The following is a 15,201-nucleotide window of genomic DNA, read 5'->3' on the forward strand; positions in this document are numbered from 1 at the left end:
CCACCCTGAACCCCACCCTCACATATCCAGCAAACATACACACACACACACACACACACACACACACGCACATAAGTGGGCAGACAGACACAGGGACACACATTTACCCACATTTATCATATTTTGCATAGACACACACAAATAAACACACAGGTTTGTTAACTTACACTCACATTCATTTCGCATGTGCTCCCACACTTCACACAGACACACACTCTTGCCCACCCCCAGACTTGCGATGTGTTACTGTGATGATGCAGAGTGTGGTGGAAGGTGAAGAATAAGACAACGGAAGACAGGTGATGCTAAAATGAACATTTATAATGACTGCTGTTGCTGTCGCAAAATAAGAATCCTTAAAAAAAGACCTCATATATATTAGCACTAGATTGCCCACTTCACTGGTAATCCACAAGTCAAGAAACACAACTCACTAGGTTTTTTTTTCTCTTTACAAACACAATGCTACAATTACATTAAATATTCAATACTCTTTAAGTCAGTTAATGAATGTTGTTAAAAGCAACCACTAAAATACTAAAAATAAAAACAAAACAATACTAATATTAATTCACCTTTTTCCAGTCGTTCCCTTTTTCTTGTTGCGTTGTTATTTATTAATAGTATAATAATAATAATAGTCTGAGAAATAAATAGCTCATGTGGTGTTCTCAGGGTAATGGGGCAGGCAGCATAAATCAAGAGTGGAGCTCAGAGCAATGCGATGAAATGGAGTCTAATCTCACGCAGTTAATACTTTCAAAATGTCTCTGATGTACAGGCGAAATATGGAGATATGCCACGAGTTTGACTCTGCAGGCCACAGGATGGTTGAATCAGTGGCCCCTGCAGAGGTTTATCGTCTCTAAACTATCATTCTATATTATGTAAACTAGGACTGTATTGCACAAAAGTTAGCAGCTCAGCTTCCTGGTTTGCAGCCCGGGAGGTGTTTTTTTTTTCTGTCCACAGGCTTTATGTTTTTCCAACCTGGAGGAGCTGAGTCGAGCTGTTTTCCACGATGATATGTCTCTAACACAACCAAGCATTTTTAAATAACTATGGCTTGATGATAAAAGATACTAGCGCCACTACAACTCACTGTTAGAAAAACATTAACAAATGTACAAAAACAAGCCTACGTTGAGAATGGCTTGGACTACATCTCAAGGTTAGTATTAGTATTCGATGAGCACAGGTATCTAAAGAGTTTGCTAACCAACATGGAAGCTAAACAGCGAATACAGTAGGTAAATCAACACTAATAGCAACAGCACAGGTTAACACAGTAGAACTAGCATAGCCGATTATACAGGCAGACCTAACTATCGGATACAGAGGATGAAAAGTGTGATGATCGTCTACCGCGTCCACTAGTACCTCTTTATGCTGCCGGCCCCTTTCTGTTCAACACTTCTCTCTTTACAGCTCGGCAAAAATCTGACAAAAATATTTACAATGAGAGAGAAAAAAAATGAAATTGTGGAGAAACAGTTGTTTAGTGTTTTTCTCTTTTTTTTGTTTGTCTGCATTTCTTTTTTTTTTTGTTTTTTTTCTTCCTTTCGTATTTTTTTTTTTGTTCTTTTCAACTTATATCTCAGAGAATTGTCCCCAATGATGAGCAACAAACAAACAAACAAAAAAATCCAATCATATCAGCTAGCATTGCACAGTCTCAGAGAGGTTTTGGGGATGGAATGGAGAGTTATCGTCCAAACAGTTGGATGAACACAGAAGGGGGGTAGGAGGAGGAGGAAGAAGGTCAATAAAAGTTCATGAGGGGGTGAAAGTTCAAAAAGTTCAAGAAGACAGAGGATGGCTGCGCAGCTGACGGTGCGTAAACACTCCCCACACCACCGCGCGGGGGCGGTGCGTGTGTCGGCGTGCGTGGTTTGGATGTTAAACAACAACAAAAAAAATCATCATTAGAAAATGGAGTTTTTGAATCTTTCCCATCGAGAAAAATCAAATGGAGCGAGAGCGAGAGAGGGGAGGGGGGGATAGAAAGAGAGAAAAGGTGAGGGGAAGGGGGTAGAAAGAGGGGGGAGGTGAGGAGAGTGAAAGGTGCCCCCAACACTATGGCACACAATCAATGAAGTCCCACAGGCTGAAGAGATGACAGAATTAGGAAAGCAGCTGGCATGAGCGGTAGGGCTTTTTTAGGTAGGTTGAGAGGCAGGACAGTAGGTAGGTAGCCAACCTGCAGAGGGGTTAATCCTTGTCGGGTTTAGCTCTGTGGGGGGTGGTGAGGAGGAGGAGGAGGAGTGGTGGTGGTGGGGGGCAAGGTGCTGTTCAGTTGAGGCGTCATGAGCGACATCATGTTATGAGGGCGGAGCATGCTGGCTTCATGGGTGCTTCCAGGATGGATGTCCGACACACAAGAACAACTCAAAGAAACGCTTGGAATGGTAGTTGTTGTTGTTGTTGTTGTCTTTTTTTTTGTTTTTTTCCTCTCTGTTTCTATTTTGGCACTCGAGAGAAGAGACTGGTGGGAGGCGGAGGAGGAAAGTGTGTGTATGTTTGGGCGAGGAGGAGGAGTGGGCAGTGAAAGTGCAAAAAAGAGGGCATGGAACTCTGTGTGTGTGTGTGTGTGTGTGTGTGTGTATGGGAGGGGTAAACAGGCTACACACAGAAATGGCATTTTGTTAAAACTGGTCTAGGTTAGACAGAGCATACAGTACAAATCAAAAACCAGGAAAAAAAATCAACAGAGAAGAAGGAACAGAAAAACAGTGATATGACAAATGCAGTCTACAGTTGCTGGTGCTTCGATGGGGCCCGAGTTGGGGGAGGAAGAAGTGGGTGGAAAAGGGGGGAGAGCCCATAATATATCTTAGAGGTGGTTTGAAGAGGGTCAGTGGTGGGTGTGGGTGAGAGTGGGTTTGAGTTTGTGGAGGTGGCTGTGGAGGGGAGGGGCAAGAAAAACAACATCTGAGGACTATGTCAAAGAGCCACACCCACTGAGAAGCAATGAGGTCACCTGGCGAGCAGGTGAGAGTTAAGTTTGCATTCCTCTACACATCACAGTAAAAACAGAAAGGAAAAATAACAGCCGGCTACGTCGCAACACAAGACAGCACGGGCACGGAGCTGGCCTAAAGCAGACAGAGAGAGAGGGAGAGAGAGAGAGGAGCATGCACATCTAAATACACTGCTGGATAAACACCTACAGTAAGGCTACACATCTACAGTAGTCTCGCACACTGACCCCCACCTCAGCTTGGCCTGCCATGCACAGTAACAGCAGAGAGTTTAGTGCAAACATGTCGCTAGGAGCAGAAATGGAATTTTTTTTTTTGTTCTTTTTGGGGAGTTTTGTAGGAAGCGGGCCATCTCCCATGACAACATCTGTCAGAATGCAAAACATGACCACACTGGAAATAGTCTGGTTGCATAATAAAAAGAGAGGAATAGAGAGACTTTGGCAAAAACTTCTTCTTTTTTTTTTACACTGAAGCCAATAAAGCATCCAATTGAACCGAGATGGGAAAATAGAGAGAGAGGAAGAGAGAGAAAACACACTGGCAATGTTCAGTGTTGTTTCTCTCCCCAAGATCAGAGCTTTGGATTGCATATTAAGGAAGTGAAAACACAATCTGTCCCAAATTCTGCAGCAAGGCACCCGAGGGAGACCGAGAGTGCAGCAGACAGACTTGTGTGTGTTTTTTTGGGGGGGAGGGATTTGTAGGTGAGGGAGGGGAGTTTTCACCTCTCTGTCTCACACAATCTCTCTTTACAAATCTCTCCAAACCCCACTGTAATACAACAGGCAGGACAGGAGGTGCTCCATGTCATATTTGAGGTCAATAAGGTGCATATCAATGACAAGACAAGCCAGAGCTCAGAGCAAGGGGGGTGGGTGGGTGGGGGTGGGGGTGTAAAAGGACAGACAACAGAGTTATACTGAGAGCTCGACACAGTGCGTCGAAGGTTAGTAATGTTAGAATACAAAAACCACACGAAAACACGTAAGCCTCTACTGCACGTCAATGGTCAGAGGAGTGATATGCAAACTTATGCAGAGGTGAGTACATTCATGGACAATCTCAGTCTTAATTTGAAATTAAATCCTGATTTCTTTCTGTCTAAAGTTAGGCAGCAACTGAGAACATTATTATATTTTTTAGTACAAGCTCGCTCAGCAAGTAGCAAAATAGTCTTAGGTTTGTTCGAGAGTTTTATTCATATCCCGTTGAGGATGGTTAGACAACTTAACGACAAAATACTTGTCAAAATGAAACACTTTGTTCACCTTTGCTCCGGTGGACTCAAACAACAAACATTTGAACGCGTGTAAAACTATATCAAAATGCTCTACCCTTATCGTCATGCAAAGGTTTGTCTCCGAAAAAATGAATGACACACACTGCCTAATTTTTTTTAATCACTTCTTTTTTGTTTCTTTGATTTTTTTCTGTTTTTTTTTTAGTCCACGCTTCACTTGGATATCATGCAATATAGACGTGCAAAAAAGATAACATCTATTTCCACAAAATACATTTTCATTGTAACTATAAAAGGCTGTATTTAAGAATGCTATCAAGTCACATTTTTTATTTAGCATAATTATGCTAACCTATCGCTATAGTGATTTGTCTAGCCCCAGAGTCGTAGTGCTGTTGCATTCTGGGACATGTAGTTCCCAGAGGACTGGCTAACACTTGCTAACATGGCGGTGCGTCCTCTTGTGGCAGGAACAGAGAGGCCTTAAACAGACTTATATACTGAGGTGCTTTGACCGTTTAGTCTACTTAGTTCTTAAAAACTGTCACATGGACTACGCCTTTCCTACGTAAATTATAAATATGGTTCATTTGGCACTTTTCACATTTTTCTTCGTATAAAAGTATGTCTCCTCTTATCTAATGTGGTTTAAATCAACACATTTACAGTTTCATTCTGTAAAGACCTATTTTGGCACAACTTGTTCAGGTTAGAATTACACTATTATTAACTTATCGTCAGCTTATAACAGAGCTTGTATTACACTGCCACTTGAGACTAGCCTCTCCAGCTAAAGGACAGATTTCGATATGTTTTAACCTTGTATTTTAGGTACATCAGTTATTATTAAATAGCAGCATTTTCCACAAATGAAAAAAAAGTTTTTTACTCATGTAAACCTATTCAACATCTAAATCCAAAGCTCCTACGGCAGACAGAGGGTAAAGGACAGGACGACATGCCACTATGTGTATTGCTTCCAGTACTCATCACATTTTTATCTCGATCCCCTAACGATAAAATAACCAGAGATCTTGGCTGTGTAAAGGACAAAAAAGATGTTTCTAAGGTTTAATTAATGAGATGAAGAAGAAATGCGGCCAGTATTAATCAACTCAATTATGTCAGAAATTTCAATGCAGTTTTTCCACTGTAAACGCACTGTGCTGCACCCAAAGTAATTTAGCAATCGGCAAACAAACTAAACATGCTCTGGGCATGGTAAAGAATCTCCTGCTTTTACCTTTCCATAGAATTCATATATATATAATTCAGAATTACTCTTCAAAATATCAATTCAGATAAATCTAGTATTTGTCCAGTCTATAAAATGTCAGAAAACAGTGAAAAATGGCTTTCATATAATCCTAGATCAGTCAAAAAATTGTTTTGTCTGACAAACAGTCTGTAGGGTTCCCACACATTTTCAGAATTTCAAAACTTTTCCATAACCTTTCAAGGACTCAAATTTACATTTGTGAAAAGCATGTGCTTCACTGTGCCTGTGGCACTACCCAGCCCGGTCTGCAGTACTTTTCTACACACATGCACACACACTGGGGAGTCTTCCCATAAAAAATGCTGCCACACTCCTTTACATATACATGTGGCCTGTCTTAAAGAGGAAGGCTTAGCTGGTGTTAGTCATGGAAAATGAGAATCGTGCAAGTTTTCCTTTTATATCAAGCAGAAAATTAGTTGTTTGAGTTAACTTGCCTTACTTCACAATGCGCGTCCTTCCATGCGACTATTATGCATCAAAATGTCGTTGCTGAAACAATATATCGTGCTGCCCAAAATTCATTGATATTAAAGCTACGGTATGTCAACAGCAGACTTATAGAGAATAAATCCACAGTTATGTTACATTATGTGGAGAGTTATCCTCGAAAGATTATTTTATTAAACACAACAAAATTCCATTACTTCACCAAATCTCTCAATGTCATTTACTAATTCCATAACTTATCCAGACCTGGAAAATAAGATTGTGGAATTCTATGACTTTTCTAGGTTTTCCATTACCGTGGGAACCCTGAGTCTGCCACCCAAACATTGAATTTACACCACAAGCAACAGATCCTCACATTTGAAGGCTGTAAATGCCATCTTTTGCTTGACAAATCTATCTCCTCAAACCCAATGTAACATGTTAAATATAAACTGGAAAATCGGTTACTGACCGCTTACAGCACAGTGCAGTTCCACAGTGGAACAACAGCACACTATCTACTACTACTATCCTCCTATGGTCTTATGAGGTTCAAAATATCCAACAGAAATCCAGTCAAACCCCATCAACGACAAAATATTCCCTCACGATATGTCTATGTTTTATGTTTGTGCAGCAAGGTTTCCAAATGTTTCTCTTCAGTCTTCTAAAATAAAATGCACCAATCCAAACTGCAGCTAGGAGTGTTTGTGCACTGCACCCTGCCAGCCTCGACTATGACTTCCTCTGCAGGTGTGCTCGTTTTTTTTGTTTATCCGATGGTGGTGCATCAGGACGTCTCCGAGCCTCAGCCGCCCCGAGGAGGCGAAGAGAAGAGAGACTCAATCTGTGGTGTTTTGTCAGGGCAAGCAGCAGACATGCATTGATCGTAACACCAGACATAGTCACCCATGGAGCAATGTAGTAGGAAGAGAGGGGGGGGTGTCAGGATGGGAGTGCACTGAAGGACTGAGGACGGGTGGGAGGGAGGGTGGGGAGAGTGTGGATGGTGTTAGATGGGAGTAAAGAAGCCTCCTTACCAAGCTGTGGAGATAAACCCTCACTGGCGCTCCAACAGAGAGTGACACATTCGATTAGCACAGTGGAGGATTTTTGGTCGGATTTGTTTAAAAAGTATCAAAAAGTAATTTTTTTTTTTTTTTAATCTTAGGGGAGTTCCCTCCCCTCACTAGGCTGTTTAGGTCAATAAATCAAATGCACCCCCTCCTCCTTTTTTGGCATTTTACATTCCGTCACACTTCAACTCCTGTTGGACTTTAATATCAGTCCAGGGATTTGCCCATTGGATGTACAGTACATTATCAATTTCTCTTAATGAAAAAGACACAGCTGCGTTAGAAAAGTGGATTTATAATTTGTTCCAGTCTCTTTAATCTGCTACTGGACACCTAACACTCCCCCAACATCCCACCCTCTGATCACAAAAGACAACAGGTGAGCAGAATCTAATTGATCTCAACTCGTGACCTCAATTGATTGATCCTCTTCATCGACCTAGTCTCTTCCTCCTCCATCAGTATTCAGATATAACGTACATTTCTGTTGAAGTTCTTCATATGCATTCTACATATATTTCATATATGTGTTTTTTTTTCCCTGCCATACAAAAACCATCCGATGCCGTCTACAGCACACATCCCTGACCTCATAGGCAGGGAGAACCGCTCCCTCACTTCACAGTGCATTAAGACAAAAAAATTCAGTGTACTCTGATTGTAAAAAAAAAAATAATAATAACACGACACAAACAAAAAAAATTAACAACAAAAGAAACAACAGCATCTTCAGCAGCCTCCTGGGTCTACAGTGGGCAGTAAACCTGTTGCCAGAGGCAGAAACAAGCTCAACTCCCTGTTGAAAATCTTTCAGGTCTGCCCCTTCACCTCATCGGCAGTCGGACGGTTGCTTGATAAGGGCAAAGATCAGTGAGGCTATTTATCTCCTTTACTGATATGCACGCTGTCCTAAAATAGCAAATTGCCTAGTGAGGCTTGCAAAAAATGTTCCCTCGTCATGTTTCAGTGTTTTTCTCAATGTTTGCATTTCTCAGTAGTACGTTGTGAGTCTTAAGTGCTCTCGCTTGATCTCGTCTGTGGTTTGGGTTCATCTAAAGACGACCACAGGCTGAGCAGAAACAGTTCATCTGAGAGTTTGTCTCAACTCAATTATTCATTTACAATTTTACATTGTAGGCAAACTGTAACAGGGCATTTTACTACAGATTTAGAACAGCTGGGGATATTTTGAAGCAGGATAGCCGAGCACAATGACCAGGCATTTAATATAGCTGCTAAGACACTGCACTGCAGCCTGTGGTGTGAGTGGTTTACACATATTTTTTTGCTAATCTACAATTTTCACTGCAGTCTGTATCATAGATATGGTGAATTCCCTTTCTAGCACCAAATATGGCATCATAGTTTTGTTTCAGTGTGTGTGCGTGTGTGTGTGCGTTCGCTGTTCTGCTCTTTGACTGGATATATAAGGTGATCCTTCACTGTTATGATATTTATGCCTGGGGCGGCTTTCTTACTGGATTTAAATAAGACATATATTACACTATGTGACATTACTATTCATCTTCAATCCACTTAAATTAAAACAAAAAGATTCAAATCAAAAAATAGTCTCATTTACATTCATGTCAACCTGAATTCACAGATAAAAAAAGAAACAACTGAGCCTTTTATGGGTGAACTCATTAATAAATAATGACGATGGTGATGACTCCTATCGTAATAATCATGACAATATCATGAACAGAATTATCACAGCAGACTGCAAAAAATGCCATAGATCCTGTGTGTTTGCCGCAGCTTGCACAGTATCACTCTCGTCAGTCGGTTTTCGCACTACGTGAGGTCATCAGCGTGCGCCTCGGCATTCTATCTCAAACACTAGAGCTGCGTATAGGGGCTGGGGGCGCTACGTGCCGTAACACCCCTGCGGCGCTGCACTGCTCGTGGGATACATCACAGGGTGTACAAAGGGGTGTTGTGCAAATGAAGAAACGCCCCAGCTGATTCTCTCCCCCCACACCCCTCCCCAATTTCGCTTCCCCCTTCCTTCATCTCCCAGAAAGAGGGGAGGAGGGGGGAGGTGAGATCATAGGCGGGGGAAGAGAATAAAAGGGGTCAGGGGGATTTGAGGACGTTTCTTCTCTCACACACCAGACTTAAGTTTGCAGTCTTGCTCGTTATAAAACCCTTGTAAAATGGGGAAGGGAAGGGGGGCAGGGCAAGGCTGTGGGCAAGTAGTGAGAGAGGCTTAGGGGGCGAGGGGCTGAGGGGCAAATCAAAACTCGAAGAAAAACAAAAACCCTGCAGGAGGGTGGCGGGTGTGGGCTGCAGGGGAGGGAGGGTGAGGCTGGTTTCCATAAGGGATTTTGGGTAGGAAGGGGTGGAGGGTTGTACCCCTTGAACGCAACCCCCCCCCACCCCCACCCCTCCGCACCCAGGCCCTTCCCTCCCTCCCTCTACTTCCTGTAGCCTCTCGGGCAGTCGGCCTGTCTACATGGCATTCAGCTTTGTCCACACAATACACAAACGGACAAACAGACAGCTTAATTTACTAAACAAAACAAAACAAAACAAAAAACAATAAAACAAAACAATAAAAAATCCCAAAAGGTCAAGACGTTAAGTAATAAAACCTTATTTACATGTTACACATTTTTTTCTTGGTTTTTCAGCGTGATAATTCGCTCCTCTCCCTCCTCGTCTTCTCAGCACATTTTTGCTTCGCGTCAAATTTTTTTTTTTTAATAGAGAATACTGAAAACACGCAGAAGAAAAAGGCGTGGACGATTCCTTCTGACATTCTTGCTCTCCTCTCCTTTTTCCATTCTCACTCTCACTTTTTATACTCCTCCCCCAAGCCCCCACTCTTTTTTTTTTCCTCTTTTCCTCCTCGTTTCTCATTGGCTGTCAGGTTTAGCCCACCTTCTGTGGGTTGGTGGCGCGTACCCCCTGCTCGTAGGTGATTCGCTGGCTGATCAGGTACTGTGCAGCCTGCGTGGCAGCCTGGGAACCCGTGATGGTCACCTTCCTGTTCCGAGTTCCAGGGATGAACTCGCCTTTCTTGGAGATCTGGATCCTAGCGCCGGTCAGCTCCTGGTACTCCACTAGCGTCTTCCCTCCTTTCCCCAAGATGGCACCCACCAGGTTTTCCGGCACGGCGATCTCCACCACTTCCTTCGCTCCTTCTGCTAGCTTCTCCGTGGCCAGTAGAGATGATGCCACCAGGGGTGATGCAGCGCTCAAGTAGCCATTGGTAGCCCCTGTAGCTGCAGCCAGGGATCCCAGGGAGAAGCCTCCGAGACCTGCCGCTGGATGAGCTGCGCTGGTGGATGCATCGCTGGCGTAAGATGCTAACAAATTAGCTGCGGCAGCTGCTGCTGGGTTAGCATTAGCTGCTACAGCTGCTAACACCCCTGAGGCTGCGGCAGGATTCAGCCCCAAGCCCAGGGAGTTGGTGTTGTAGCCGTAGCTTGCCAGGGTGTTGAGGGCGGAGGTGATGGCCAGCAGGTCGTTGCCTGAGAGACTGGACATGGTGGTCGGGAAGGCCCCGACCCCAGCCAGGCTGGCCTGACCGAGCAGAGAGGAAGCTGTGGCTGCTGCAGCGGCTGCCGCGGCCGGCATGACCTCGGTGGAGTTAGCATACGGGGAGCCAGTGGGGTTGGAGTTAGCGACGGGCCCTGTGATGTTGGAGTAGGAGATGTTGAGGCAGGAGGAGCTCTGTGGATCCTCCTGGATCTTCTGGACGATAATCTCCACAGCTTTGCGGTTCTGCTCGGGCTCCCCGCTGATGGTGACCACACGTTCCTGCAGGTTGATGCCCTCTGGCTTTTGGGATAATTGGACCCACGCCCCCGACTGCTCCATTACCGCCTTGACTGTCGCTCCACCTTTACCGATGATCAGTCCTGCTGTGCTGTTGGGAACGATCAGCTTGGCCTGGTGAAAGGGGTGGGGAGGAGGAGAAACAGAAAAAAATAAATAGGTTATTGCTCTGTGACAGAAATTTTATCCCAATCACAACTAAATGAAGGAAAGATGTAGAGGAAGGAAGAGAAAGAGGTAGAAGCCAGTGTTACAAGGGGCTGTTTCTTACTTTTTTGCAACACATTCTCATCCCAAGTCATCACATATCACCATTTTGCAGTGGACTTCCACATGTACACATTACTCTCTGCGTCTGCGTTTTACATTCCAGGATACTGCTACTATGATGTCAACACAAGCACATGGTGGGATGACACTGCAAGTATGTTAAGGCAGCAAAAGCACATGACAACCAATGCCAGGACATCAACAAACACACATGCTGGCACGGATGGTTGGGATCAGGGGAAGGAAGCACATGGTAAGGTGTGGTAAAAGAAACCATAAAAAACATTCAGGCAGTCAGTGAACACAGCATAGTATGAAAGTCCACAGTTTGCTATGGGCACCCTTGCGCACATTATATTATGTCGTTATCTGTGGAATTTCAACCTGACACTGTCCTGCTTCAATCATGCCCACACAACAGGTTCTGTCCAACCGGGTTCTCAAGCGATGCTGACCAGCAGCGTATCATGTTAATGCAAAAGGTGGCTTTTGGTGATGGGATCTGACAAAGTGGCCTTATTTGATGACTTTGGAATGAGAATGGACTGGTTTTCTTTGCTGCCCAGGTTCAATACAGAAAGACAAAACAACACAGTGTTACAGCTGTGATGTTAGGATTAAACATGTACAACAACAACCCTCTTTAATTCAAATAAACAGTGCAAGGAGAAAATGAACAAGAATTATGTGACGGAGATTGGTGATGAAAAATCTTCCTTTTGTCATGCAGAACACGAAAAATGGTGCACACATCGTTTGGCTCAAGAGTAGACTTTAAAGGTAAGGTCTGCACTGAAAAGGACTTTGTGAGGAACTGCTTTTCAGAGGTGTCCTCGAGAAGGACAGGAGACAAAAAGAGCCAAAGAAAAGACGCAGAGGAAGAGAGACTGAACCATGCTTGAATACAGAGAGAGGAGGGGGAGAGAGTTCCTGGTACTCTGCATGTGTGTGTGTGTGTGTGTCCGCAACGTAATGATGTCCTGAAGGAGAGAGATGTGAGATAGGCATAAAACATTATGGAGTGTGCAATGACAGTGTCTCTGCCAACTGAACACATAGGAATGTTTTTTCCCTATTTCTTTGGTACATTGTGGAGAGAAAAGAGGAGAAAGAGATAAAGTGCAAGTCAGTGAGAGAACAGGTGATGAAGAGGTAGAGAGAGGTACATAGAGTGGGAGGAAAGGCTGCGTGAAAGAGACAGAGAGAGAGGGAGGAATTCTAAAGAGGCTACTTGTGTGAAAAAAATAACATTGACTCCCAGGGGTCAGCGTTGCCATGGAAACACAGCTCCAGCATTCAAAGGGTAGTGAAAGGGAGTGAAGCGATGACACACACATACACACATTCTTCGTGTCCAAACAGCATATTTCATTTCTCATATTTGCATATACAAATGATGAATTAGTTATACTATTGTTCATCATATATACTAATACTGCTGTATCAGTCAATGAATAGATGATGCAAATGACTGATGCACTTTAGTTTTTTTTACAGTTATTGGAGAATTGATACATTGTACGCTGTTTGTCTACATTAAGTGATTCTAATGCAATATACATACATATATACATATATATATATATATATATATATATATATATATAAAATGTCTACTAAATGTTTAGTTAAAAATGTCAGTAAATAGTAAAAACACTTTTTTTGCAATTGAGTAAGCTTTTTCTCTGGAGAATAAAAATAAAACAATTAGTCAGGTCAAAAAACAGAAAAAATATATGGTTCTCATTTCCAAAATACTGCATTCTAATTCTCTTATCGTTATGCAAACAAGGGTGTAGGTTTTGGTTCAATACTGGTGGGAACAGAAGGCCTGGTTATCACACTGTAGGTCCACTACTAAGCCCCTTCTTTATGCCACCTTTGCATTTTTAAACAAAAGCAAATGACAGCAACATCACGCCATTCTAGTGTGTGATTACAAACAGCATGCCAGCGTTGCGGAATCAAAAAAGGCGTGACACATAACACAACAAGGTTAGCCTTTAGTGTGACATAAAACATTACTGTTACTATGGCAGCTGATCTTGTTCTCTGCACAGACAGCAAGGAGCTCCCAAAATCTCATTGTTTTACCACTTTATGGACGATTTTCTTCCTATTTAAGTTAGCTGCTAGATGCTATTAATTGCTTTTTAAATCTCCCGTGGTGGGTGGCACACATCAAAATGTCACACCCGTCCTGCCTGTTGTCCTGTCCTGTTAATACAGACACTTTTTCAGGGCTGTTTGTACCTCCTACGGTGGCGTGAAGGGGAACTCTATCCCCCGTTCTGCTATTGTACCTTAAGTGCGGCAAGGCGGCATGGTGGCAAGGTGACGTGATATCCCTGCCTTGAACAGGCAGTGTAAAAGTGGCTACTTATGAAACGGGGGTTTAGGGATCTGCCTTTTTGAAAATTTGGAGTATTCTTTTACAGTATTCTGGTGAATTTTTATGCCCAAAATTGTGCATTTTCTGCATGTATTTATGGTGTAAATATCTTTAAGTTTTGTGCTCTGCTACATTCATGTTTGCTTTTGAAGGGGACAAATGAATATGTTGAGGGTACAAGATAAGGGGAATGTGTCCCATTTTCTCTAATTTGAAATGACAGATTTGACATCATGAGTGAAAGCAAACAGTGATTTGTTTAGGTTGGCTGCAGTATCACTGTTTCTTTCAGTAACGCCGTCAACAATCCACAGGAATCTTTAATATCAAGTGAGAGATGGCTCAAATTAACAACACAGTGCATTGTGAAAAGATGAGCACAAAACCTGCTTCAATCCAAGAAGCTGCAGTTTCAACAGCCAAACTGAAGTTGACCCATGATGTCGTTATTTCCCTCTTTGGATCTAATGCATAAAGGGTTCACTCTTGCTCTGTTGATGTAAGATGTGAGTGACGCATCACCCCCCTGCTGCAGCACCAGCACAATGAAATCATCACTGCCGAATGGAAACTGAGCAGAGGAAAGTGTGAGACGGAAACCTTCTGCTGCAACTTCTGTTCCTTTGCTCTTTAGAACAAACTAAACGATAGAAATTGTTTCTGCAAAGTGGTTTTTCACAAACAAGGACACCTGCAGGAGATGTTATCGACTTCTGCAGCACATTAGTCGCCTCGCAAATAAATGTGGGTGTGTGTACGAGTAGCGCGCTTTCTCCTCTTAGCATTGATCCCGCTATCTGCAGAGCAAACTACCACCGCTATCTACAGTCTGTCTGAACGTCGAATATTCATATTGAGAGCGGAAAGAGGGAGTGTGGGCTGGAGGAGCAGGAGAAGGGAGGGCTGGAGAGATAAAAAGACTTGGCCTTGATAAAGAAAAGCACACGATAAAATGAAAGAGACAGAGAGGGAGGGAGGGAGGGGGTGATCAATTCAAAGAACTAAGAGAAAAAAGGGACGAGAGCCCCTATTTTATTTTGTTTTTGTTTTTTCCACGCAGAGAGAAATAAAGGAAAAGGAAAGAGAGAAGAAAAATCCAAAGAGAAAGGAATCAATTCAACTTACAATAGAAAAATGCGAAGGCCATTCCAATTACCTCCACTGTCTCCCTCTCTCCTTCATCCCTCCTCCCACCCTCCCCGTTTGCTGCAGTTTTAAGCCGAACTACATCTGCGTGGCAGCAGCCTCGATGCAGCCATTCATTGCCATGCCGCATTCCACAGCTCACTCTCTGCATCGAAAGTTTCCACGAGGAGGAAGAATTTACATAGAAATAGAAAATTAGTAAGTGGCATGCAGGTGGGAGCCAATAATATGACTGACTTCAAACCTGCAGACAGCAACAAATATTCACTTCTGACTGCTTTGAGTTGAATATTTGAGATTATCTTTGTACTCTGCTGTTTGTGAGGTGTGTCGCTCTATGGGATTAACAGATGCAATTTTTTTCCTTTAGTTCATTCATCTTTTCTCTCAGAACCCATGGCAGATTATAATTTGTTTCCATTGATTAGTGTTGTTACCGTGAGGCACGTACACAGCAAGGCCCCTTCAACACGTTTGTTTACATCCTGCTGCTATCAGAGACTCGGCTACAATCTGCTGCCCTGTGTAGATTAATGAGAAGCGCAAAGTGCTAACAAAGTGTGAATACTGCTGGGGCTGAGCCACTCTGCAGCCAA

The 15,201-nt window shown here is 43.1% G+C and overlaps 1 protein-coding gene across 2 annotated transcripts in view; it reads right to left on the reverse strand.

Annotated features, from left to right (window-relative positions):
- Positions 1-300: 300 nt before the first annotated feature.
- The window catches only part of nova2 (NOVA alternative splicing regulator 2), a 115,579-nt gene continuing 100,678 nt past the window's right edge, over positions 301-15,201 (reverse strand). For both annotated transcript variants that reach the window (XM_088079313.1, XM_042487293.2), the window contains one exon: positions 301-10,911. In XM_088079313.1, the coding sequence (XP_087935439.1) occupies positions 9,889-10,911 (1,023 nt within the window). In that variant the 3' untranslated portion in view covers positions 301-9,888. The remainder of the gene's footprint in view (positions 10,912-15,201) is intronic.

The sequence above is a fragment of the Plectropomus leopardus genome, chromosome 6, assembly GCF_026936395.1.
Source record: "Plectropomus leopardus strain MGB_pleo_1.0 chromosome 6, ASM2693639v1, whole genome shotgun sequence".
Classification (NCBI taxonomy): domain Eukaryota; kingdom Metazoa; phylum Chordata; class Actinopteri; order Perciformes; family Serranidae; genus Plectropomus; species Plectropomus leopardus.